Genomic DNA, 27,245 nt, shown 5'->3' on the forward strand with positions numbered 1-27,245 from the left:
TGCAGCCAACCCCTCCCCTCCCCTCTCTCTCTCTCTCTCTCTCTTTCTCTCTCTCTCGTTCTCTCTCTCTCTCTCTCTCTCTCTCTCTCTCTCTCTCTCTCTCTCTCTCTCTCTCTCTCTCTCTCTCTCTCTCATTGCTCACACGCGCAGAGCGACCTCGAGCTAGCTGACTCCATATTTAATACGCAGGTTGCTCTGTCAGATATGTATGTGATGAAACTGAAAATCAATTAGATTAATAAAGAAAATAGATTGGAGCGCTTGTTGAGATGGCTGTGATGAGATGGCTGAGTTTCTGAAAAGGGAAGGAAATTAATATTAATGATGATGCTGCAGTTATAATTATCAGTTTACCATCGTATTATTAGCTGAATCTACACTTCCTAAAAGTCTGCTGTGACATCACCTCTGACCTCACTCAGCTTCCACCATGTTCTTTAACCCAGTCCAATCGAAGAGGGTCCGTCCAGTCCTTTCACATCCATACAAGGGGGGTGAGCAAGTGTATTCTTTGGGGAGTAGAGGAGAAAACTGACCATAGACAATAGCTTCGATTCCGACGGCCATTTTCTACCGGTGGCACGACAAAATGCTGACTCACCCCTGCACCCCCTCTTTGCACCCCCCCCCCCAACCCCCTTATGACTGGTTCTCTTAAAGGCCTAGTGTAGTCAAAAATGTGATTTTTCTGTGTTTTATATATATTTTCACAGTATGAGGTTGGAATAATACTGTTAAATTGTGAAAATTATGATAATGTCCTTAGTGTAAGAGCTGTTTGAAAAGACCGCCTGAAATGTCTGCCTGTTTTGGTGGGATGGAGTTGTGACATCACCATGGTGACATCACCATGCGGTAAATGAGTTAATATACCAACAAGAAAGAGAGATCTAAGCCTCTCTGCTAATAACTGGGGCAGCAGGTAGCCTAGCGCTTAAGAGCATTTGTTACCGTAAACCGAAAAGTCACTGGTTCAAATCCCTGAGATGGCAAGGTGGTAAAATCTGCTGTTCTGCCCTTAATTAAGCAAGGCAGGTAATCACCAAGGACAACTGCTACATGGATGTTGATTAAGGCAGCCCCACGCACCTCCCTGATTCAGTTGGGTTAAATGCAGAAGACACATTTTGGTTGAATGCATTCAGTTGTGCAACAGACTAGGTATCCCATTTCCCAGCTAATTTATAGTTTCCCCCTCCCCACTCAGACCACTCAAAGACAGTCTTAGCCAAATTCTTGCTTAAGAAATTGCCTTATATTATGAAGCAATTTTTTTTCTACCATTTTAATTGGAAACAATCACAGGAGTGATTTGATATTGAGATAAAAAAAAGTCTAAATTGGACCATTAAATCTATCTACATTATATGTCTGTGTAGAGGCACTCCCTCCAGTGGCCACAATACACACTGCATCATGACGCAGCAGTACCTTGGAATCCATTCCTGTCACAAAATGGACGCTAAGGACTTGCACAGACAAATTAGAAGATGCAACATATTCACTTGTCCTCTGTCTCAAATACAATACCCTCTTGCATCTCCTACAGCTCTTTCTCTCTCCTCTCTCCCTCTATTTCTCTGCCTCAATGGGTGATTTGGGATGTTTTATTTGTGCTTACCATGACTATGTTTTTGTATTTTAATGTGTGTATATATATATATATATATATATATATGTTGCATTTGGAAAGAATTCAGACTAACTGACTTTTTCCACATTTGGTTACATTACAGCCTTATTCTAAAATGGATTTAAAAAAATGTATCCTCATCATCTACACACGATACCCCATAATGTCAAAGCAAAAACAGGTTTTTATACATTTTTGCAAAACCCCCCCAAAAAACTGAAATATCACATTTACATAAGTATTCAGACTCTTTACTCAGTACTTTGTTGAAGCACCTTTGGCAGCGATTACAGCCTAGAGTTTCCTTGGGTATGATGCTACAAGCTTGGCATACCTGTATTTGGGGAGTTTCACCCATTCTTCTCTGCAGATCCCCTCAAGCTCTGTCATGTTGGATGGGGAGCGTCGCTGCACAGCTATTTTCAGGTGTCTCCAGAGATGTTCGCTCAAGTCCGGGCTCTGGCTGAGCCACTCAAGGACATTCAGAGACTTGTTCCGAAGCCACTCCTGCATTGCCTTGGCAGTGTGCTTAGGGTTGTTTGCTTGTTGGAAGGTGAACATTCGCCTGATTGGTGGAGTGCTGCAGAGATGGTTGTCCTTCTGGAAGGTTCTCCCATCGCCACAGAGGAAATCTGGAGCTCTGTCAGAGTGACCATCGGGTTCTTGGTCACCTCCCTGACCAAGGACCTTCTCCCCCAATTTCTCAGTTTGGCCGGGCGGCCAGATCTAGGAAGAGTCTTGGTGGTTCCAAACTTCTTTCATTTAAGAATGATGGAGGCCACTGTGTTCTTGGGGACCTTCAATACTGCAGAAATATTTTGGTACCCTTCCCCAGATCTGTGCCTCGACACAATCCTGTCTTGGCGCTCAACAGACAATTCCTTTGACCTCAAGACTTGGTTTTTGCTCTGACATGCACTGTCAACTGTGGGACCTTATATAGAGCGGTGTGTATGTCTTTCCAAATCACGGCCAATCAATTGAATTTACCACAGGTGGACTCCAATCAAGTTGTAGAATCATCTCAAGGATGATCAATGGAAACAGGATGCACCTGAGCTCATTTTCGAGTCTAATAGCAGAGGGTCTGAATACTTATGTAAATAAGGTATTTCATTTTTAAAACATTTGCAAAAATTTCTATAAACCTGTTTTCGCTTTGTCATTATGGGGTATGGTGTGTAGATTGATGAGAAAATTGTTTTATTTAATCCATTTTAGAATATGTCTGTAATGTAAAAAAATATGGAAAAAGTTGAGGTCTGAATACTTTCCGAAAGCCCTGTATATATACATATATATATATATATATATATATATATTATATATATACACAGTACCAGTCAAAGGTTTGGACACACTCCTTCAAGGGTTTTTCTTTATTTTTTACTATTTTCTACATTATATAATAATAGTGAAGACATCAAAACTATGGAATAACACACATGGAATCATGTAGTAACCCAAAAAGTGTTAAACATATCAAAATATATTTTAGATTTTAGATTCTTCAAAGTTGCAACCCTTTGCCTTGATGACAGCTTTGCGCACTCTTGGCATTCTCTCATCCAGGTTCATGAGGAATGCTTTCCCAACAGTCTTGAAGATGCCTGCTGAGGACTTGTTGGCTGCTTTTCCTTCACTCTGCGGTCCAACTCATCCCAAACCATCTCAATTGGGTTGAGGTTGGGTGATTGTGGAGGCCAGGTCATCTGATGCAGCACTCCATCACTTTCCTTCTTGGTCAAATAGCCCTTACACAGCCTGGAGGTGTGTTGGGTCATTGTCCTGTTGAAAAACAAATAATAGTGCCACTAAGCACAAACCAGATGGGATGTTGTATTGCTGCAGAATGCTGTGGAGGCATGCTGGTTAAGTGTGTCTTGAAGCCTAAATAAATCCCAGTGTCACCAGCAAAGCACCCCCACACCATCATACCTCCTCCACCATGCTTCACGGTGGGAACCACACATGCGGAGGTCATCTGTTCACCTACTCTGTGTCTCACAAAGACAGCGGTTGGAACCAAAAATCGGAAATTTGGACAGTCTAATGTCCATTGCTCGTGTTTCTTGGCGAAAGCAAGTCTCTTCTTATTATTGGTGTCCTCTATTAGTGTTTTTTTGCAGCAATTTGACCATGAAAACCTGATTCACACAGTTTCCTCTGAACAGTCGATGTTGACCTATGTCTGTTACTTGACCTCCGTGAAGCATTTATTTGGGCTGCAATCTGAGGTGCAGTTAACTCTAATGATCTTATCCTCTGCAGCAGAGGTAACTCTGGGTCTTCCTTTCCTTTGACAGTCCTCATGAGAGCCAGTTTCATCATAGCTTTTGATGGTTTTTGCGACTGCACTTGAAGAAACTTTCAAAGTTCTCAAAATGTTCTGGATCGACTGACCTTCATGTCTTAAAGTAATGATGGACTGTCGTTTCTCCTTGGTTATGTGAACTGTTCTTGCCATAAAGCAATCTTCTGTATACCCCCCTACCTTGTCACAACACAACTGATTGGCTCAAATGCATTAAGAAGGAAAGAAATTCCACAAATTAACTTTTAACAAGGCACATGTTAATTGAAATGCACTCCAGGTGACTACATCATGAAGCTGGTTGAGAGAATGCCAAGAGTGTTTAAAGCTGTCATCAAGGCAAAGGGTGGACACTTTGAAGAATCTCAAATCAAAAATATATTTTGATATGTTTAACACTTTTTTGGTTATTACATAATTCCACATGTGTTATTTTCTAGTTTAATGTCTTCACTATTATTCCACAATGTAGAACATAGTAAAAATAAAGAAAAACCCTTGAATGAGTAGGTGTGTCCAAACTTTTGACTGGTAGTGTATATATTTTTGTTTGTGTTTTTTGTTCATTGTATAACACAGGGCGCATTTGGAAATGAGATCTAGGTCTCAATATGTCTCCCCTTCATTTAAATAAAGGTTAAATAAATACATAAATATATATTTTTTAAATGGTTGATCACCGGGTGTCTGAGGCCATATCTTTAAGTTGAGAAAAATCTACCAGAGACACATGACCAACACTCACACAGCTAATTTGTTTTAAAGGTAATATTTATTCACGTTGATAATAGTACATTTTAAATTTGTGGGTGTTTGTAACATTCTTATGTATTTGTCTGTGCATTTTTGTTAATTTAGCATGCGTAAATAATTATGTGCATGTGTGGGTGTTCGCAAGCGTGTGTGTGTTTACATGATCACTTTTACAATTTCTCTTAAATATGTTTTTGTACAGTTCCCTATCAGTTAGGAGAGACAGAACAACCAAAAAGAAAAACAAAGGAAAGACATTCCAAACATTCCAAAGGTAAAGGATAGATCTGACAGATCAATTAGACGGGAGTCTCAGGGACATTGAGGATCTGAGCTGAGAGCCCGTTGTGCCAGTTCTTCAGCTTGCGGAAGCGAGGTCCTTTCACTTCCGACTCAAACTTATCCCTGGGAGAAAGACAGAAAGAGAGAGACAGAGGGTCAATGTTTTAGGGTTAGGTTTAGGTTTAGTGTTAGGGTTAAGATTAGGTTTCCGGGTCAAGGTTAGGGTAAGGGTACAGGTTAGGGTTAGGGAAAATAGGATCTTGAATGGGGAATGAATTGTGTGTCCCCACAAGACTATGTGTGTGTGTGTGTGTGTGTGTGTGTGTGTGTGTGTGTGTGTGTGTGTGTGTATGTGTGTGTGTGTGTGTGTGTGTGTGTGTGTGTGTGTGTGTGTGTGTGTGTGTGCGTGCGTGCGTGCGTGCATGCGCCTCACCTTGATCTCTGCAGGGCCTCCTCATCTGGGTCTTGCACTGAGGACAGAAAGGGGGAGAAAAGAAGGGGAGGAGCGGAAGAAGAGAAAGGGAGGGAGAAGAGGGAGAAGAGAGGTGAGGATGCATAAAAGATGAAGAAAATACATCTATGCATGAAGTCATCAGAGGTACAGAGTCTACAGGGGGATGAAGAGGGAAGGAGAGAGAGAGAGAGTTGAGTAGAGGTGTACTGACTGTATTCTGTACCGGTGAGGTGGGCCAGGATCCTGAAGCTCTTGGACTGCAGATTGGCAGCCCGTCTGGCCATCTCCTCGTCTCTGTCGTGTTGCTGGATGATAGCTTGGTAGACTGGAGACGCACTGTCAACCACCGGGTCCTTCACAGGCAGGGAACCGCTGCAGGCAGGATACATGATGTCAGTAACTAGTCCATTACTGTAAACTCCAAGGCATTTTTACCTCAAATACTTATAGAAAGTTGAACTCAAAGTCAATGAAAAGTAATTATTACTTAAAATGTTTATGTGGTACTGATTCAAAACTAAATGAGAAATCCCCAACTACATTTAAAAAAGGTTATGATAACAAATTCCCTTTTTCCCAGCATGCTCTACTGTACATTGAATAATTGATTAATCTTATGCTACACAAAGATAAATAACATACATTTTTCCAAACTAATACAATCGTTTCGTTTTTTGCACCCGTTACTGAAGTGGTTGTTCCACTTTTAATGGCTTAGGTAGTCTCCAAGTTTCTCCAAACTCTGCCAGTCATTATGAATGCAGGTTGCAGGGTGAATGAAAATGTAAACTGTTGGATATTCTAAATCTGTCTGGATTCCAATAAAAATGTTGAGGAAACCTCTTGCACTTAATGTATCTGAGTACAGTTACTTAAGTGGTTTTGTAGTCATTCAAACCGATAGTCACTGTGAGCCTGTAGGGCAGGCATCATCAACTAGATTCAGCCGGGGGGGGGGTCGGGGGACCACAACATAATTACTAATTATTTGTAGACTGAAACTTGACGGCAAGAATCCCAAATCGATCAAATATTTGACTAAAACATAATTTCAAACCTTTCTTACACTTGTATACAATCACATGTACAGTATGTATTATGTGTGGGAATACTTGGGAACAGATCATTAAAATCACTTGAAGCTGATTTCTGGTGTTTTTATAGTCTTATGTCCAACAAAGAAAAGAAAAGAAAAAAAAGAAAAATGTTTTTATTTTCGCTTGGGCGAAAGGGGGCCACCAGTTGGGGAACCCTGCTCTAGGGGGTACAGATTTGAGTTGTATCAGCGTTCATTTTTTTGTAACGCCCCAGTAAGCCACAGGTGGACTCCAATCAAGTTGTAGAAAAAGCTCAAGGATGATCAATGGAAACAGGATGCACCTGAGCTCAATTTCGAGTCTCATAGCAAGGAGTCTGAATACTTATGTACATAAATAAGCTATTTCTGTGTTTTATTTTTAACACATTTGCAAAAATGTCTGAAGACCTTTTTTGCTTTGTCATAATGGGGTATTGTGTGTAGATTGTTGAGGAAAAAACATGATTTAATACATTTTTGAATAAGGCTGTAACGTAACAAAATTTGAAAAAGTCAAGGGGTCTGAATACATTACGAATGCACTGTAGAAACTTTTCAATGGGACTTTAGGAAAAGGTTCTTTATAGCGCCATACAAGATCCATTTAACATCTTATTAGCATGGTTCTTTATAGAACCTTCAAAAAAGGTTTTATATAGCATCAAAAATGGTTCTGCTCTGGTTACAAGCCAAAATTTTTTTATTTGGCACTAGTACGTATAGACAGTTACTGGGTATTTACGCTTTTGCTCCTCCCCTGCTCTAATACACCTGATTCTATCAAGTTCTTGATGGGCAACTGATTAGCTGGATCAGGCATGCTAGAGTAGTCTCTCCGGGAGGATGGTTGGCTGGGTTAGGGTTAGGAGCCTCGTCTAGTGTTAGGGGGGTTAGAACAGGAGGGGAGACCAGTGATACTCAGAACATTCTGTTATGTAATCAGACCAGAGTTATCCCCTGAAACGCCTTAGTTAACCCCTGAAGACATGCTGAAACGCCTTAGTTTACCCCCGAAACACCTTAGTTCACCTCTGGATGCAAGAAACTGGATGCAAACTACAGACACATGGAAATGAGACAGACACGGCGAGAGAAATAGCTAGGCACATGGACAGGGAAATATCTAGGCACATGGACAGATAAATAGCTAGGCACATGGACAGAGAAATAGTTAGGCACATGGACAGGGAAATATCTAGGCACATGGACAGATATATAGCTAGGCACATGGACAGATAAATAGTTAGGCACATGGACAGATAAATAGCTAGGCACATGGACAGATAAATAGCTAGGCACATGGACAGATAAATAGCTAGGCACATGGACAGAGAAATAGCTAGGCACATGGACAGATAAATAGTTAGGCACATGGACAGAGAAATAGCTAGGCACATGGACAGATAAATAGCTAGGCACATGGACAGGGAAATAGCTAGGCATATGGACAGATATATAGCTAGGCACATGGACAGGGAAATAGCTAGGCACATGAACAGAGAAATAGCTAGGCATATGGACAGATATATAGCTAGGCACATGGACAGGGAAATAGCTAGGCATATGGACAGATATATAGCTAGGCACATGGACAGATAAATAGCTAGGCACATGGACAGGGAAATAGCTAGGCACATGGACAGGGAAATAGCTAGGCATATGGACAGATAAATAGTTAGGCACATGGACAGATAAATAGCTAGGCACATGGACAGGGAAATAGCTAGGCATATGGACAGATATATAGCTAGGCATATAGACAGATAAATAGCTAGGCACATGGACAGAGAAATAGCTAGGCACATGGACAGAGAAATAGCTAGGCACATGGACAGAGAAATAGTTAGGCACATGGACAGAGAAATAGCTGGGCACATGGACAGATAAATAGTTAGGCATATGGACAGATATATAGCTAGGCACATGGACAGATATATAGCTAGGCACATGGACAGATATATAGCTAGGCACATGGACAGATAAATAGTTAGGCATATGGACAGATATATAGCTAGGCACATGGACAGATATATAGCTAGGCACATGGATAGATAAATAGTTAGGCACATGGACAGATAAATAGCTAGGCACATGGACAGAGAAATAGTTAGGCACATGGACAGAGAAATAGCTAGGCACATGGACAGATATATAGCTAGGCAAATGGACAGATAAATATTTAGGCACATGGACAGAGAAATAGCTAGGCACATGGACAGAGAAATAGCTAGGCACATGGACAAATAAATATCTAGGCACATGGACAGATAAATAGCTAGGCACATGGACAGAGAAATAGCTAGGCACATGGACAGATAAATATCAAGGCACACGAACAGATAAATAGCTAGGCACATGGACAGAGAAATAGCTAGGCACATGAACAGAGAAATAGCTAGGCACATGGACAGATAAATAACTAGGCAGATGGACAGATAAATAGCTAGGCACGTGGACAGATAAATATCAAGGCACACGAACAGATAAATAGCTAGGCACATGGACATCGAAATAGCTAGGCACATGGACAGATAAATATCTAGGCACATGGACAAATAAATAACTAGGCACATGGACAGATAAATAGCTAGGCACATGGACAAATAAATATCTAGGCACATGGACAGATAAATAGCTAGGCACATGGACAGATAAATATCAAGGCACACGAACAGATAAATAGCTAGGCACATGGACAGATAAATATCTAGGCACATGGACAAATCAATATCTAGGCACATGGACAAATAAATAACTAGGCACATGGACAGATAAATAGCTAGGCACATGGACAGATAAATATCTAGGCACATGGACAAATCAATAACTAGGCACATGGACAGGGAAATAGCTAGGCATATAGACAGATAAATAGCTAGGCACATGGACAGAGAAATAGCTAGGCACATGGACAGATAAATATCTAGGCACATGGACAAATCAATATCTAGGCACATGGACAAATAAATAACTAGGCACATGGACAGATAAATAGCTAGGCACATGGACAGATAAATATCTAGGCACATGGACAAATCAATAACTAGGCACATGGACAGATAAATAGCTAGGCATATGGACAGATAAATAGCTAGGCACATGGACAGAGAAATAGCTAGGCACATGGACAGATAAATATCTCGGCACATGGACAAATCAATATCTAGGCATATGGACAGATATATAGCTAGGCATATAGACAGATATATAGCTAGGCACATGGACAGAGAAATAGCTAGGCACATGGACAGAGAAATAGCTAAGCACATGAACAGAGAAATAGTTAGGCACATGGACAGAGAAATAGCTGGGCACATGGACAGATAAATAGTTAGGCATATGGACAGATATATAGCTAGGCACATGGACAGATATATAGCTAGGCACATGGACAGATATATAGCTAGGCACATGGACAGATAAATAGTTAGGCATATGGACAGATATATAGCTAGGCACATGGACAGATATATAGCTAGGCACATGGACAGATAAATAGTTAGGCACATGGACAGATAAATTGCTAGGCATATGGACAGAGAAATAGCTAGGCACATGGACAAATAAATATCTAGGCACATGGACAGATAAATAGCTAGGCACATGGACAGAGAAATAGCTAGGCACATGGACAGGTAAATATCAAGGCACACGAACAGATAAATAGCTAGGCACATGGACAGAGAAATAGCTAGGCACATGAACAGAGAAATATCTAGGCACATGGACAAATAAATAACTAGGCACATGGACAGATAAATAGCTAGGCACATGGACAAATAAATATCTAGGCACATGGACAGATAAATAGCTAGGCACATGGACAGATAAATATCAAGGCACACGAACAGATAAATAGCTAGGCACATGGACAGATAAATAGCTAGAAACATGGACAGATAAATATCTAGGCACATGGACAAATAAATAACTAGGCACATGGACAGATAAATAGCTAGGCACATGGACAGATATATAGCTAGGCAAATGGACAGATAAATATTTAGGCACATGGACAGAGAAATAGCTAGGCACATGGACAGAGAAATAGCTAGGCAAATGGACAAATAAATATCTAGGCACATGGACAGAGAAATAGCTAGGCACATGGACAGAGAAATAGCTAGGCACATGGACAGATAAATATCAAGGCACACGAACAGATAAATAGCTAGGCACATGGACAGAGAAATAGCTAGGCACATGAACAGAGAAATAGCTAGGCACATGGACAGATAAATAACTAGGCACATGGACAGATAAATAGCTAGGCACGTGGACAGATAAATATCAAGGCACACGAACAGATAAATAGCTAGGCACATGGACATCGAAATAGCTAGGCACATGGACAGATAAATATCTAGGCACATGGACAAATAAATAACTAGGCACATGGACAGATAAATAGCTAGGCACATGGACAAATAAATATCTAGGCACATGGACAGATAAATAGCTAGGCACATGGACAGATAAATATCAAGGCACACGAACAGATAAGTAGCTAGGCACATGGACAGATAAATAGCTAGAAACATGGACAGATAAATATCTAGGCACATGGACAAATAAATAACTAGGCACATGGACAGATAAATAGCTAGGCACATGGACAGATAAATATCAAGGCACACGAACAGATAAATAGCTAGGCACATGGACAGATAAATAGCTAGGCACATGGACAGATAAATATCTAGGCACATGGACAAATAAATAACTAGGCACATGGACAGATAAATAGCTAGGCATATGGACAAATAAATAACTAGGCACATGGACAGATAAATAGCTAGGCATATGGACAGATAAATAGCTAGGCACATGGACAGAGAAATAGCTAGGCACATGGACAGATAAATATCTAGGCACATGGACAAATCAATATCTAGGCACATGGACAAATAAATAACTAGGCACATGGACAGATAAATAGCTAGGCACATGGACAGATAAATATCTAGGCACATGGACAAATCAATAACTAGGCACATGGACAGATAAATAGCTAGGCATATGGACAGATAAATAGCTAGGCACATGGACAGAGAAATAGCTAGGCACATGGACAGATAAATATCTAGGCACATGGACAAATCAATATCTAGGCATATGGACAGATATATAGCTAGGCATATAGACAGATATATAGCTAGGCACATGGACAGAGAAATAGCTAGGCACATGGACAGAGAAATAGCTAGGCACATGGACAGAGAAATAGTTAGGCACATGGACAGAGAAATAGCTGGGCACATGGACAGATAAATAGTTAGGCATATGGACAGATATATAGCTAGGCACATGGACAGATATATAGCTAGGCACATGGACAGATAAATAGTTAGGCACATGGACAGATAAATTGCTAGGCATATGGACAGAGAAATAGTTAGGCACATGGACAGAGAAATAGCTAGGCACATGGACAGATATATAGCTAGGCAAATGGACAGATAAATAGATAGGCACATGGACAGAGAAATAGCTAGGCACATGGACAGAGAAATAGCTAGGCACATGGACAAATAAATATCTAGGCACATGGACAGATAAATAGCTAGGCACATGGACAGGTAAATATCAAGGCACACGAACAGATAAATAGCTAGGCACAACGGACAGAGAAATAGCTAGGCACATGAACAGAGAAATAGCTAGGCACATGGACAGATAAATAGCTAGGCACATGGACAGATAAATAACTAGGCACATGGACAGATAAATATCAAGGCACACGAACAGATAAATAGCTAGGCACATGGACATCGAAATAGCTAGGCACATGGACAGATAAATATCTAGGCACATGGACAAATAAATAACTAGGCACATGGACAGATAAATAGCTAGGCACATGGACAAATAAATATCTAGGCACATGGACAGATAAATAGCTAGGCACATGGACAGATAAATATCAAGGCACACGAACAGATAAATAGCTAGGCACATGGACAGATAAATAGCTAGAAACATGGACAGATAAATATCTAGGCACATGGACAAATAAACAACTAGGCACATGGACAGATAAATAGCTAGGCACATGGACAGATAAATATCAAGGCACACAAACAGATAAATAGCTAGGCACATGGACAGATAAATAGCTAGGCACATGGACAGATAAATATCTAGGCACATGGACAAATAAATAACTAGGCACATGGACAGATAAATAGCTAGGCATATGGACAGATAAATAGCTAGGCACATGGACAGAGAAATAGCTAGGCACATGGACAGATAAATATCTAGGCACATGGACAAATCAATATCTAGGCACATGGACAAATAAATAACTAGGCACATGGACAGATAAATAGCTAGGCACATGGACAGATAAATATCTAGGCACATGGACAAATCAATATCTAGGCACATGGACAAATAAATAACTAGGCACATGGACAGATAAATAGCTAGGCACATGGACAGATAAATATCAAGGCACACGAACAGATAAATAGCTAGGCACATGGACAGATAAATAGCTAGGCACATGGACAGATAAATATCTAGGCACATGGACAAATAAATAACTAGGCACATGGACAGATAAATAGCTAGGCATATGGACAAATAAATAACTAGGCACATGGACAGATAAATAGCTAGGCATATGGACAGATAAATAGCTAGGCACATGGACAGAGAAATAGCTAGGCACATGGACAGATAAATATCTAGGCACATGGACAAATCAATATCTAGGCACATGGACAAATAAATAACTAGGCACATGGACAGATAAATAGCTAGGCACATGGACAGATAAATATCTAGGCACATGGACAATTCAATAACTAGGCACATGGACAGATAAATAGCTAGGCATATGGACAGATAAATAGCTAGGCACATGGACAGAGAAATAGCTAGGCACATGGACAGATAAATATCTAGGCACATGGACAAATCAATATCTAGGCATATGGACAGATATATAGCTAGGCATATAGACAGATATATAGCTAGGCACATGGACAGAGAAATAGCTAGGCACATGGACAGAGAAATAGCTAGGCACATGGACAGAGAAATAGTTAGGCACATGGACAGAGAAATAGCTGGGCACATGGACAGATAAATAGTTAGGCATATGGACAGATATATAGCTAGGCACATGGACAGATATATAGCTAGGCACATGGACAGATAAATAGTTAGGCACATGGACAGATAAATTGCTAGGCATATGGACAGAGAAATAGTTAGGCACATGGACAGAGAAATAGCTAGGCACATGGACAGATATATAGCTAGGCAAATGGACAGATAAATAGATAGGCACATGGACAGAGAAATAGCTAGGCACATGGACAGAGAAATAGCTAGGCACATGGACAAATAAATATCTAGGCACATGGACAGATAAATAGCTAGGCACATGGACAGGTAAATATCAAGGCACACGAACAGATAAATAGCTAGGCACAACGGACAGAGAAATAGCTAGGCACATGAACAGAGAAATAGCTAGGCACATGGACAGATAAATAGCTAGGCACATGGACAGATAAATAACTAGGCACATGGACAGATAAATAGCTAGGCACATGGACAGATAAATATCAAGGCACACGAACAGATAAATAGCTAGGCACATGGACATCGAAATAGCTAGGCACATGGACAGATATATAGCTAGGCAAATGGACAGATAAATAGATAGGCACATGGACATCGAAATAGTTAGGCACATGGACAGATAAATTGCTAGGCATATGGACAGAGAAATAGCTAGGCACATGGACAAATAAATATCTAGGCACATGGACAGATAAATAGCTAGGCACATGGACAGATAAATATCAAGGCACACGAACAGATAAATAGCTAGGCACATGGACAGATAAATAGCTAGGCACATGGACAGATAAATATCTAGGCACATGGACAAATAAATAACTAGGCACATGGACAGATAAATAGCTAGGCATATGGACAGATAAATAGCTAGGCACATGGACAGAGAAATAGCTAGGCACATGGACAGATAAATATCTAGGCACATGGACAAATCAATATCTAGGCACATGGACAAATAAATAACTAGGCACATGGACAGATAAATAGCTAGGCACATGGACAGATAAATATCTAGGCACATGGACAAATCAATATCTAGGCACATGGACAAATAAATATCTAGGCACATGGACAGATAAATAGCTAGGCACATGGACAGATAAATATCTAGGCACATGGACAAATAAATAACTAGGCACATGGACAGATAAATAGCTAGGCACATGGACAAATAAATATCTAGGCACATGGACAGATAAATATCTAGGCACATGGACAGATAAATAGTTAGGCACATGGACAGATAAATAGTTAGGCACATGGACAGATATATAGCTAGGCACATGGACAGAGAAATAGCTAGGCACATGGACAGATAAATAGCTAGGCACATGGACAGATAAATAGCTAGGCACATGGACAGATAAATAGCTAGGCACATGGACAGAGAAATAGCTAGGCATATGGACAGAGAAATATCTAGGCACATGGACAGAGAAATAGCTAGGCACATGGACAGGGAAATAGCTAGGCACATGGACAGATATATAGCTAGGCACGTGGACAGATATATAGCTAGGCACATGGACAGATAAATAGCTAGTCACATGGACAGCGAAATAGCTAGGCATATGGACAGATATATAGCTAGGCACATGGACAGATATATAGCTAGGCACATGGACAGAGAAATAGCTAGGCACATGGACAGAGAAATAGCTAGGCACATGGACAGAGAAATAGCTAGGCATATGGACAGAGAAATATCTAGGCACATGGACAGAGAAATAGCTAGGCACATGGACAGATAAATAGCTAGGCACATGGACAGATATATAGCTAGGCACATGGACAGGTAAATAGCTAGGCACATGGACAGATAAATCACTAGTCACATGGACAGATAAATAACTAGGCACATGGACAGATAAATATCTAGGCACATGGACAGATATTACTTCATTACATGAGCCTGATATTACTTCATTACATGAGCCTGATATCACTTCATTACATGAGCCTGATATTACTCCATTACAGTAAGCTAATAAATGACACATATCATATAGAGGAGAGTAGTAGGGTGTAAAAGTAAATGGTTTATCCTTACGCCAGGGGGGAGCCAGCAGGAACATCCTCACTGAGGTCATGTGATCAGAGGGGGGCGGGGTGCAGGTTTAGGGGTGGGTGACACGACACAGGGTGGTTGATTGATTGGTTGGTTGTGGATGAAGAGACGAAAGGAAGGAAGGAAGGAAGGAAGAAAGGAAGGAAGGAAGGAAGGAAGGAGGAAGGAAGGAAGGAAGGAAGGAAAGAAAGAAAGAAAGAAAGATGACAAGTGTGAGTGTAGAAATACAGCGTGACTCTTAATACAAAATGTAGTCTCTGCATTGTGTCTACGCGCCCGTGCCTGTGTGTGTGTCTGTATCCATGTGCGTGCGTGTTTGCATATGTCTGTGTGTGCAATGTGTGCAATGTGTGTATGTGTTCCTACCCGTCATGGCCCTTGGACTGTGATTGTCCGGCAATAGCGTCCATGATGGCGTCCTGAGAGTACATGGATATGGGGGTGTTGTACTGAGCGTGGACGATAGTGGCCTTGCCTCCTGGGCCGCGCACCTCGATGGGTTTATTGGTGGACAGAGCCGAGTCCTTCAGAGCTATGGGGTTAAAGTTGGGCAAATACTCCTGACTGGAGGGGAATAGGGTCGAGTCACAGGGTCAAGGGTCAGGGATAAAGGGTAATTTTGGGAGGGTTTGTAGGGTTTTGTGGGATAAAGGGGCAATACGGATCCATATTTGGGTTCACAGGTTGTAGGGGAATCAGACGGCCAGAGAGATATAAAGAGAGGAGGGAAAAGAAAGAGATAAAAAGACAGGAGAATGGTGAGAGGTGTAGCAGGAGTAGGAGAGAGACAGAGAGGTAGAGACAGAGAGACATAGAGACAGAGACAGGGAGGCTGAGACAGGGAGGCAGAGAGACAGAGAAACAGAGAGTCAGAGACAGGGAGGCTGAGACAGCGAGACAGAGACAGAGAGGTAGAGACAGAGAGGTAAAGACAGAGACACAGGGAGGGTGAGACAGGGAGGCAGAGACAGAGAGGCAGAGAGACAGAGAAACAGAGAGTCAGAGACAGGGAGGCTGAGACAGCGATACAGAGACAGAGAGGTAGAGACAGAGAGGTAAAGACAGAGACACAGGGAGGCAGAGACAGAGAGGCAGAGAGACAGAGAGGCAGAGAGGCAGAGAGAGTCAGAGACAGGGAGGCTGAGACAGCGAGACAGAGACAGAGAGGTAGAGACAGAGAGGTAAAGACAGAGACACAGGGAGGGTGAGACGGGGAGGCTGAGACAGGGAGGCAGAGAGACAGAGAAACAGAGAGTCAGAGACAGGGAGGCTGAGACAGCGAGACAGAGACAGAGAGGTAGAGACAGAGAGGTAAAGACAGAGACACAGGGAGGCAGAGACAGAGAGGCAGAGAGACAGAGAGGCAGAGAGGCAGAGAGAGTCAGAGACAGGGAGGCTGAGACAGCGAGACAGAGACAGAGAGGTAGAGACAGAGAGGTAAAGACAGAGACACAGGGAGGGTGAGACGGGGAGGCTGAGACAGGGAGGCAGAGAGACAGAGAAACAGAGAGTCAGAGACAGGGAGGCTGAGACAGCGAGACAGAGACAGAGAGGTAGAGACAGAGAGGTAAAGACAGAGACACAGGGAGGGTGAGACAGGGAGGCAGAGACAGAGAGGCAGAGAGACAGAGAAACAGAGAGTCAGAGACAGGGAGGCTGAGACAGCGAGACAGAGACAGAGAGGTAGAGACAGAGAGGTAAAGACAGAGACACAGGGAGGGTGAGACAGGGAGGCTGAGACAGGGAGGCAGAGAGACAGAGAAACAGAGAGTCAGAGACAGGGAGGCTGAGACAGCGAGACAGAGACAGAGAGGTAGAGACAGAGAGGTAAAGACAGAGACACAGGGAGGGTGAGACAGGGAGGCAGAGACAGAGAGGCAGAGAGACAGAGAAACAGAGAGTCAGAGACAGGGAGGCTGAGACAGCGAGACAGAGACAGAGACAGAGAGGTAGAGACAGAGAGGTAAAGACAGAGACACAGGGAGGGTGAGACAGGGAGGCAGAGACAGAGAGGCAGAGAGACAGAGAAACAGAGAGTCAGAGACAGGGAGGCTGAGACAGCGAGACAGAGACAGAGAGGTAGAGACAGAGAGGTAAAGACAGAGACACAGGGAGGCAGAGACAGAGAGGCAGAGAGACAGAGAGGCAGAGAGGCAGAGAGAGACAGAGACAGGGAGGCTGAGACAGCGAGACAGAGACAGAGAGGTAGAGACAGAGAGGTAAAGACAGAGACACAGGGAGGGTGAGACAGGGAGGCAGAGACAGAGAGGCAGAGAGACAGAGAGGCAGAGAGGCAGAGAGAGTCAGAGACAGGGAGGCTGAGACAGCGAGACAGAGACAGAGAGGTAGAGACAGAGAGGTAAAGACAGAGACACAGGGAGGGTGAGACAGGGAGGCAGAGACAGAGAGGCAGAGAGACAGAGAAACAGAGAGTCAGAGACAGGGAGGCTGAGACAGCGAGACAGAGACAGAGAGGTAGAGACAGAGAGGTAAAGACAGAGACACAGGGAGGGTGAGACAGGGAGGCTGAGACAGGGAGGCAGAGAGACAGAGAAACAGAGAGTCAGAGACAGGGAGGCTGAGACAGCGAGACAGAGACAGAGAGGTAGAGACAGAGAGGTAAAGACAGAGACACAGGGAGGGTGAGACAGGGAGGCAGAGACAGAGAGGCAGAGAGACAGAGAAACAGAGAGTCAGAGACAGGGAGGCTGAGACAGCGAGACAGAGACAGAGAGGTAGAGACAGAGAGGTAAAGACAGAGACACAGGGAGGGTGAGACAGGGAGGCTGAGACAGGGAGGCAGAGAGACAGAGAAACAGAGAGTCAGAGACAGGGAGGCTGAGACAGCGAGACAGAGACAGAGAGGTAGAGACAGAGAGGTAAAGACAGAGACACAGGGAGGGTGAGACAGGGAGGCAGAGACAGAGAGGCAGAGAGACAGAGAAACAGAGAGTCAGAGACAGGGAGGCTGAGACAGCGAGACAGAGACAGAGAGGTAGAGACAGAGAGGTAAAGACAGAGACACAGGGAGGGTGAGACGGGGAGGCTGAAACAGGGAGGCAGAGAGACAGAGAGGCAGAGAGAGAGAGACAGAGAGTCAGAGACAGGGAGGCTGAGACAGGCAGGCAGAGACAGAGGCAGAGACAGAGAGGCTGAGACAGAGGGGCAGAGAGACAGAGATGCAGAGACAGAGAGAGCGAGGCAGAGACAGAGAGACAGAGAGACAGAGAGGCTGAGACAGAGAGTCAGAGACAGGGAGGCTGAGACAGCGAGACAGAGACAGAGAGGTAGAGACAGAGAGGTAAAGACAGAGACACAGGGAGGGTGAGACAGGGAGGCTGAGACAGGGAGGCAGAGAGACAGAGAAACAGAGAGTCAGAGACAGGGAGGCTGAGACAGCGAGACAGAGACAGAGAGGTAGAGACAGAGAGGTAAAGACAGAGACACAGGGAGGGTGAGACAGGGAGGAAGAGACAGAGAGGCAGAGAGACAGAGAAACAGAGAGTCAGAGACAGGGAGGCTGAGACAGCGAGACAGAGACAGAGAGGTAGAGACAGAGAGGTAAAGACAGAGACACAGGGAGGGTGAGACGGGGAGGCTGAAACAGGGAGGCAGAGAGACAGAGAAACAGAGAGTCAGAGACAGGGAGGCTGAGACAGCGAGACAGAGACAGAGAGGTAGAGACAGAGAGGTAAAGACAGAGACACAGGGAGGGTGAGACAGGGAGGCAGAGACAGAGAGGCAGAGAGACAGAGAGGCAGAGAGAGAGAGACAGAGAGTCAGAGACAGGGAGGCTGAGACAGGCAGGCAGAGACAGAGGCAGAGACAGAGAGGCTGAGACAGAGGGGCAGAGAGACAGAGATGCAGAGACAGAGAGAGCGAGGCAGAGACAGAGAGACAGAGAGACAGAGAGGCTGAGACAGAGAGGCGGAGACAGCGAGGCTGAGACAGAGAGGCAGAGACAGAGAGGCTGAGACAGAGAGGCTGAGACAGAGAGGCATAGAGACAGAGAGGCATAGAGACAGAGAGGCATAGAGACAGAGACATAACTTAAATGTATTTTCTCTGAGGGTTTACACTGAACAGCACTACAGTGTTTACCCACATTATGATAATCACCAGCACTGATTATATAGTACCTGTCTGTCTCTCTAGTACACTGGCACTGATTCTATTGTACCTGTCTGTCTCTCCGGTACACTTCCACTGATTATATATTACCTGTCTGTCTCTCTAGTACACTGGCACTGATTATGTAGTACCTGTCTGTCTCTCCGGTACACTTCCACTGATTATATATTACCTGTCTGTCTCTCTAGTACACTTCCACTGCTTATATAGTACCTGTCTGTCTCTCTAGTACACTGGCACTGATTATGTAGTACCTGTCTGTCTCTCCGGTACACTTCCACTGATTATATATTACCTGTCTGTCTCTCTAGTACACTTCCACTGCTTATATAGTACCTGTCTGTCTCTCCGGTACACTTCCACTGATTATATATTACCTGTCTGTCTCTCTAGTACACTTCCACTGCTTATATAGTACCTGTCTGTCTCTCCGGTACACTTCCACTGATTATATAGTACCTGTCTGTCTCTCCGGTACACTTCCACTGATTATATAGTACCTGTCTGTCTCTCCGGTACACTTCCACTGATTATATAGTACCTGTCTGTCTCTCTAGTACACTTCCACTGATTATATAGTACCTGTCTGTCTCTCTAGTTCACTGATTATATAGTACCTGTCTGTCTCTCTAGTACACTGATTATATAGTACCTGTCTGTCTCTCCAGTACACTGGCACTGATTATATAGTACCTGTCTGTCTTTCCAGTACACTTCCACTGATTATATAGTACCTGTCTGTCTCTCCAGTACAGTGATTATATAGTACCTGTCTGTCTCTCTAGTAGTCTGTCTGTCTGTCTGTCTCTCTAGTAGTCTGTCTGTCTGTCTGTCTGTCTCATGTACACTATGACTGATTACATTGTACCTAGTCTCTCTCTCTGAACAGATAGAGGTGACAACCTTTTCTACAACTGAAATGACTTTGTGTTAGTAAGACATTGACTCTAATGTCAACTGAGGACTAAGACATTGAGCACGTGTCTTGACGTCAGGGAAATACACACGGCAACACACTGATCCAGAAACACAATGTCTCTGACACATTCTACAGACAAGCAATGGAAACTAAACCAATCAAAGCCAGCTAATAGTAAATCGGATGTAAAAGACAACACCACCACTACACGCACACTGCAAACATGAACACTGTACATTCCTAGGTAGTAGTGATGCCTTATTAACGTTCGTACTGTATTCTACTAATGCACGTACATGCACACGTCAATAAACATACAGAATGAGTACCCACACATAAACACACATAGTCCAGCATACATGTACTGGCCATAAATGCATACCTATGAGCACTCTAACACATACACCTGTGCGGTATATCCTGATGAAAAGGACACAATGCAGTATTTTATCATTTACATTTTTTTAACATTTCACCACAGCGTTGATACGTGTTATTACAATTGGACTTCATCAACACTAGACGTCATCTCAGCGTCTAGTGTTATTACCCCAGTACATTATACTGCGTAACACTTTTCCTTTATAAAGGGTTGGTAACAGGGTTATAAGTCATATTTAGACTGTTCATCATTAGTATATAAGCAGTTTACTTATTATTTATAAATTATAATGAATAAATAATGAATAGTCTATAAACTTATAGAAACCCTTCATGAAATATAGGTTTAGGATTAGTGATGTTACGTTTGATGCGTATGCGTCGAAATCGCTAAGCAGTGTACATCGAAGCAGTGTGCCGATGCATGTATCACTTTATCAGAAGCACGTGATCAATGACGACCGCAGCTTCGTTTCGTCGAACAACCACCTGATTGGTTTGGTAGAAGACAAAAATGTATAAGACTCGTGCTACAGCGTGGTCGACGTCATCTATAATAATTTGGCTGCTCTAAATTCTTTTGACCAGCAGGTGCCACTAGTGTGCAACGCGTTGATCAAAGCCTCAGGTAATGAACCTATTTTCGATAACAATTGGCTGGAAATGCTCAATGCGTCAGGAAGCTTCTTTCCCCCATCACTAGTCGTGGTTAGTACCCGTGTGACCTTGTACTGCAATAACAGACTGACACTGACACGACGGTTCTGACAGAGATGCTGAGAACAGACACTTCATCCTCAACAGAGAATGGATCAGTGCTCGCACGAGATGCCATTTCACGAAATAGACGCCGGCACACACACCTAAGCGCATACGCGCACACACACTCTTCAACATTGTTCATGCAAATGATCCACTTTCAGGTGGTACTGACTTTCCAGCCGTGTTTGCAATGATCTGTAACAATATGACAGAGAGAGAATGAGAGAGAGAGAGACAGAGACAGAGACAGAGACAGAGAGAGAGAGAGAGAGAGAGAGAGAGAGTAAGGTATTATCAGAGTGATATTAAGGTGATAGTTCTAGGAGTCGTTCTGTGTGTTATAATAGCAGTTGTGTTTATATATATATATATATATATATACAGTATATATATAGTTGTGTGTGATCACTGTGATATTTCCCAGGAATTCCTGCGACCCAGCAGACTGACTGACAGGAGCAGGAGCTCCACAGTCACATGACACACACACACAAACACACACCCACAGACATGCACAAGTGCGCGTACACACACTCAGACAGAAGAAGAATACTTCGTTGTTAAATTTCTTCGAGAGAACAGAAACTGGTGTTTTTACTCTGAGCTCAAGCCCCCGAGGTACACACACTACCCACATAGTTGGAGCAGTTTAGGGGTTATGTGCTGAATATAGATATGGATCTATCCCTGTGTGTGTGTGTGTGTGTGTGTGTGTGTGTGTGTGTGTGTGTGTGTGTGTGTGTGTGTGTGTGTGTGTGTGTGTGTGTGTGTGTGTGTGTGTGTGTGTGTGTGTGTGTGTCTGTCTGTGTGTGTGTGTGTGTGTGTGTGTGTGTGTGTGTGTGTGTGTGTGTGTGTGTGTGTGTGTGTGTGAGATACTGCATGAGAGGGGGGTTGGGATCCACTTCAACCAGAGCGGAACATTCCAGCATGGCGAGGAGCAGCTGTTCTGGTGTTTGTTTGTGTCAGCTTACAAAAAGAGGGTCACCTGTACCGAACTAGGGATATACGGTCAGGCTTACCGACACGTTACCGGACACATTTAACGTATGCCGATCAGTACAACCTCTTAACTTCACCCCCCAGCCCAGCTTAGTTGAACTGATGAGGTGAGAGAACATTCACCCAAAGGCCATCAGCGCCCAAGCGCTAAATCACCCGTTGTCAGCGGAATGACTGTAGTCGTCATGTACACACGAACAGTGTGAACCTGTGGTGCTGTGTTACCTGGAGACAGTCCAGGTGTGTGTCCGAGAGTGCACGTTACCACTCCGGGTGGCGACCACGAATGTGAGCCAGCGTAATGTGTTCCCGGGATAATCACGGAATGTTCTGAGGGGTGTGTGCTCGTTAACCTCTCCCCCCCCCAAGTTGTCCCAGACTGGAGATAACCAGGGGAGGGGATGGGGACAGGAACAGAGTGACGAGCAAAATTAAACATGGGGGTAGTACAACAAGGCCTTAGTTCCAGGGGTTTCCAGTGGTTGGGAGAGGAGGAAGTGTTTGTCCCCAGTTAGTTTGGAGGTTTTGTTGTGGGAGGTGGTGGTTGGGAACTAGTGCACTATACGGGGAACAGGGTTCCATTTCCTATACGACCCCAGGCTACCTACCCCAGGAATGACCCTCCGCTGCTTGCCCCCTCTCTACCCAATCTGGCAGCCCCAGTCTCCTCGCCTGCCACCTTCCCTTGCAGCAGGGCCATCTCTCTGAGTGTGTGCAGAGTACAGGCCAATGGGGGAGTTATATTGCCCCTTCTGGCTCGGGGGAGACACTGCAGTGGCAAGGGGAGAGGATGTACAGGGTTTGGAGGGCGGTTCAATAGGCTTTAGGAGGTTAGAATCCCAGGCCTCTTCACCTCCAGCTCTTCTTCTTCTTCTTCTTCTTCTTCTTCTTCTTCTTCTTCTTCTTCTTCTTCTTCTTCTTCTTCTTCTTCTTCTTCTTCTTCTTCTTCTTCTTCTTCTTCTTCTTCTTCTTCTTCTTCTTCTTCTAACATCATCACCCTCCAAGAGAGATATGGTGAATCCCAAACTGCCCCCTCGCCCCTACCAACTCCCTCGGGAGGGACCTCTGTTGTCATATGTTGCGATATTCAGAGGGTGACTTCCAGAGAGTGTTGAAGGGATCAATAAACCCATCAACTTTGGGACACACTGGTGGTTTGAATGATGCAATTCATGTTCCACTTTTAAATAGGAATAAAACAGCATGAAATTCAATTGAACAAATCCCCCCTGTCGTTTTACACCTCAGTAACAGTTTAACATTTCATTTGGGAGGTATTTCATCTGTTACATGTGTCAAGTCTCAAAATCTGGCATAAACAAATGCATGTGGCGTATAATTGTGGCATATAACTCTCCATTCTTTTGTATCAAACTGTGCCAACTCCAAACATATCGCGGCGCGGGTCGGGATAGCACTTCGCTGGAGGGCCAAGGGAAGGGAGTGATTTTGGGATGCACCGGTAGTGAGGGGCTAGGAGAAATAAAGAGTGATGGATGGGTTAACAATGAGGGAAACGATAGATGAGCATGAGCCTCTGATAGTTCCAGTCGGTGTGGGATAGAAAGTTGAGACCCCTCCTGTCTGTGGGGAAAACAACCTGTGGTCACGCCATTGGCTCACAGCAAAAACGTTATTGTTGTCTGCTTGTTTTAGTCAATTTACCAAACTACATTCAAGAAAAGTACAACATGTCTAAGGATTTCTATTCAACATTGCCTGCTCTCTAGCATTATCACTACTTAGAAAAAAGTAATATTGTAGGGCGTCCCTCACGCCCCTTTTCATGACGGCCACGTGAGTTACAAAATAACTACACTAAACAAGTTAAATATCTTACCTGTGATGAAATGTTCTCCGCAGACGTAGCTATGTGTGGCCTACTTGGACAACCGGGTCCCCACATTTCCACCTCTCCCTCGAACTGCCTGAAGCCACAGACAGGGCTCTTCTCCGAGCCTCTATTGTCTTACTTGGGAGCATTACGAACCGTAGGTCGAGAGACAGGGCTCTTCTCCGAGCCTCTATTGTCTTACTTGGGAGCATTACGAACCGTAGGTCGAGAGACAGGGCTCTTCTCCGAGCCTCTATTGTCTTACTTGGGAGCATTACGAACCGTAGGTTGAGAGACAGGGCTCTTCTCCGAGCCTCTATTGTCTTACTTGGGAGCATTACGAACCGTAGGTTGAGAGACAGGGCTCTTCTCCGAGCCTCTATTGTCTTACCTGGGAGCATCACGAACCGTAGGTCGAGAGACAGGGCTCTTCTCCGAGCCTCTATTGTCTTACTTGGGAGCATTACGAACCGTAGGTTGAGAGACAGGGCTCTTCTCCGAGCCTCTATTGTCTTACTTGGGAGCATTACGAACCGTAGGTCGAGAGACAGGGCTCTTCTCCGAGCCTCTATTGTCTTACTTGGGAGCATTACGAACCGTAGGTCCAGATTTGTTTACCGGGCTACATTTACATTGAACAACAATGCAGCAGCTTTTCGGCATGTTTTGTTATTTCTGTAAAATAAGACGAAGTTGGCTCTTTTGGGTCAATTGGAAAGAATGTTTGTGTTCCCCAATTTGTGGGCGTGGTCGAGGGGAATCACATGAATATAGACTCGGAGGATCCTCTGCTCCTCTGCTCTTTACTGTGGAAGCTGCTACAGAGGCACTAGGAACGCTAGAGGGCGCCGACACACAGCCTTGATTCCCATCTTCTGTTCAAAGACGTGCACACGCGCAGACAGAAATTCACAAACTTTTATGTGTGTTTACCTTTTGGTGAGGGATAACTGGCATGGGGGAGTCCATTCTGGGCATTGCCATGGGAATAGGGACGGGACGTTTCGACCTAGATTCAGAACCACAACAACACATTTTTAGCATTATGTAGTTGAGCATGTTATCTTCTAAGTATTTTAAGAGCAAGAGTACATGTGTGTGTGTGTATGTATGTGTGTGTGTGTGTGTGTGTGTGTGTGTGTGTGTGTGTGTGTGTGTGTGTTTACTTCTGCATGGTGAGGGTCAGTTTATTGGAAGACATTTTAATCTTGTTCTGTGCCTCCAGGTGCGTCATTCCCTCTGTACTGAGACCGTCTATCGATACAATGTTGTCACCCTGGATTAGACTGCCCTCTGCAGCCACAGTGCCTGGAGTTATCTAGAGGGGTAGAGAGAGAGGGGGGGGGGGGGGGTAAAAGAGGCATGGTAATATAAGAGACACTGACATAGATACTCTGCTCAAACTCTCTTTCTCTCTCTCTCTCTCTCTCTCTCTCTCTCACACTCACACACACACACACACACACACACACACACACACACACACACACACACACACACACACACACACACACACACACACACAGAAGAAAATAGTACAGCAAATTCTCCAATGTTGGCTCGCTGTATTGCAACTGCTTGGAATCCGACCACAAGGCGCTACAGAGGGTAGTGCTTACGGCCCAGTACAACACTGGGGCCAAGCTCCCTGTCATCCAGGACCTCTATACCGGGCGGTGTCAGAGGAAGGCCTAAAAAAATAGTCAAAGACTCCAGCCACCTAAGACACCTGCAGGACCCTAAACAGCTTCTACCCCCGAGCCATGAGACTTCTAAACAAGACCGCTAAATAGCTAATCAAATGGCTGACCCACTAACTTTTTTTCACATACGCTGCTGCTACTGTCTATTATCTACACTGTTGCCAAGTCACTTTACCTCTACCTATATGTCCAGTACGTAGCTACTTAAATTACCCCTGCATATCGACTCGATACTGGTACTCCCTGTATGCACATATCCATGTTATTTTTCCCTGGTTATTTATTTTCATTATTTACTGTGGTATTCCTCTTGTCACTATTTCTATTTTTTATTGTATCTTTAACTCTGCATTGTTGGAAAATAACCTGTAAGTAAAATCATTTCACTGTTGGTCTAAACCTGTTGCTACGAAGCATGTAACAAATACACTTTGATTTGAATAAATCCACACAGGGTGTTAAATCAAAACTGAAAGTGTTGAGTTTGTGAATCCATATAGACACAGTAACAGTGTTTAATTAATACACTGCTTATTGTAAAACCTTATTCAAATATTTCACAGCGTGCGTTTTGAGTGTATTGTGACGTTATATCAACCATGACTGATTGTTAGTGACAGAGTCATGGTTGTTGCAGTCATCCATTTTTTGGCTTATGGACTTCCGCAAGCGAGATCCTAAGTGAATATGTTATCATAAAAATAACATAATGCATAAGTACAGTGTCTTTAGAATGAATTTCTTCATGTGTTACAAAGTGAGATTAAAGTGGATTTAATTGCATTTTTTTTGTCCACGATCTACACAAAACACTCTGTAATATCAATGTGGAAGAT

General features: G+C 43.6%; 1 protein-coding gene across 1 annotated transcript in view; it reads right to left on the reverse strand.

The window, feature by feature from the left end:
* Nucleotides 1-4,731: 4,731 nt before the first annotated feature.
* The window catches only part of LOC129824050 (LIM domain-binding protein 3-like), a 46,500-nt gene continuing 23,986 nt past the window's right edge, over nucleotides 4,732-27,245 (reverse strand). Inside the window, exons 2-9 of the mRNA XM_055883377.1 lie at nucleotides 25,873-26,024; nucleotides 25,640-25,715; nucleotides 22,046-22,068; nucleotides 16,047-16,244; nucleotides 15,663-15,692; nucleotides 5,648-5,808; nucleotides 5,416-5,452; nucleotides 4,732-5,105 (exon numbers count right to left, since the gene is read on the reverse strand). Of these exons, the coding sequence (XP_055739352.1) occupies nucleotides 5,000-5,105; nucleotides 5,416-5,452; nucleotides 5,648-5,808; nucleotides 15,663-15,692; nucleotides 16,047-16,244; nucleotides 22,046-22,068; nucleotides 25,640-25,715; nucleotides 25,873-26,024 (783 nt within the window). The 3' untranslated portion in view covers nucleotides 4,732-4,999. The remainder of the gene's footprint in view (nucleotides 5,106-5,415; nucleotides 5,453-5,647; nucleotides 5,809-15,662; nucleotides 15,693-16,046; nucleotides 16,245-22,045; nucleotides 22,069-25,639; nucleotides 25,716-25,872; nucleotides 26,025-27,245) is intronic.

This window comes from Salvelinus fontinalis, chromosome 1 (genome assembly GCF_029448725.1).
Source record: "Salvelinus fontinalis isolate EN_2023a chromosome 1, ASM2944872v1, whole genome shotgun sequence".
Taxonomy (NCBI): Eukaryota; Metazoa; Chordata; class Actinopteri; order Salmoniformes; family Salmonidae; genus Salvelinus; species Salvelinus fontinalis.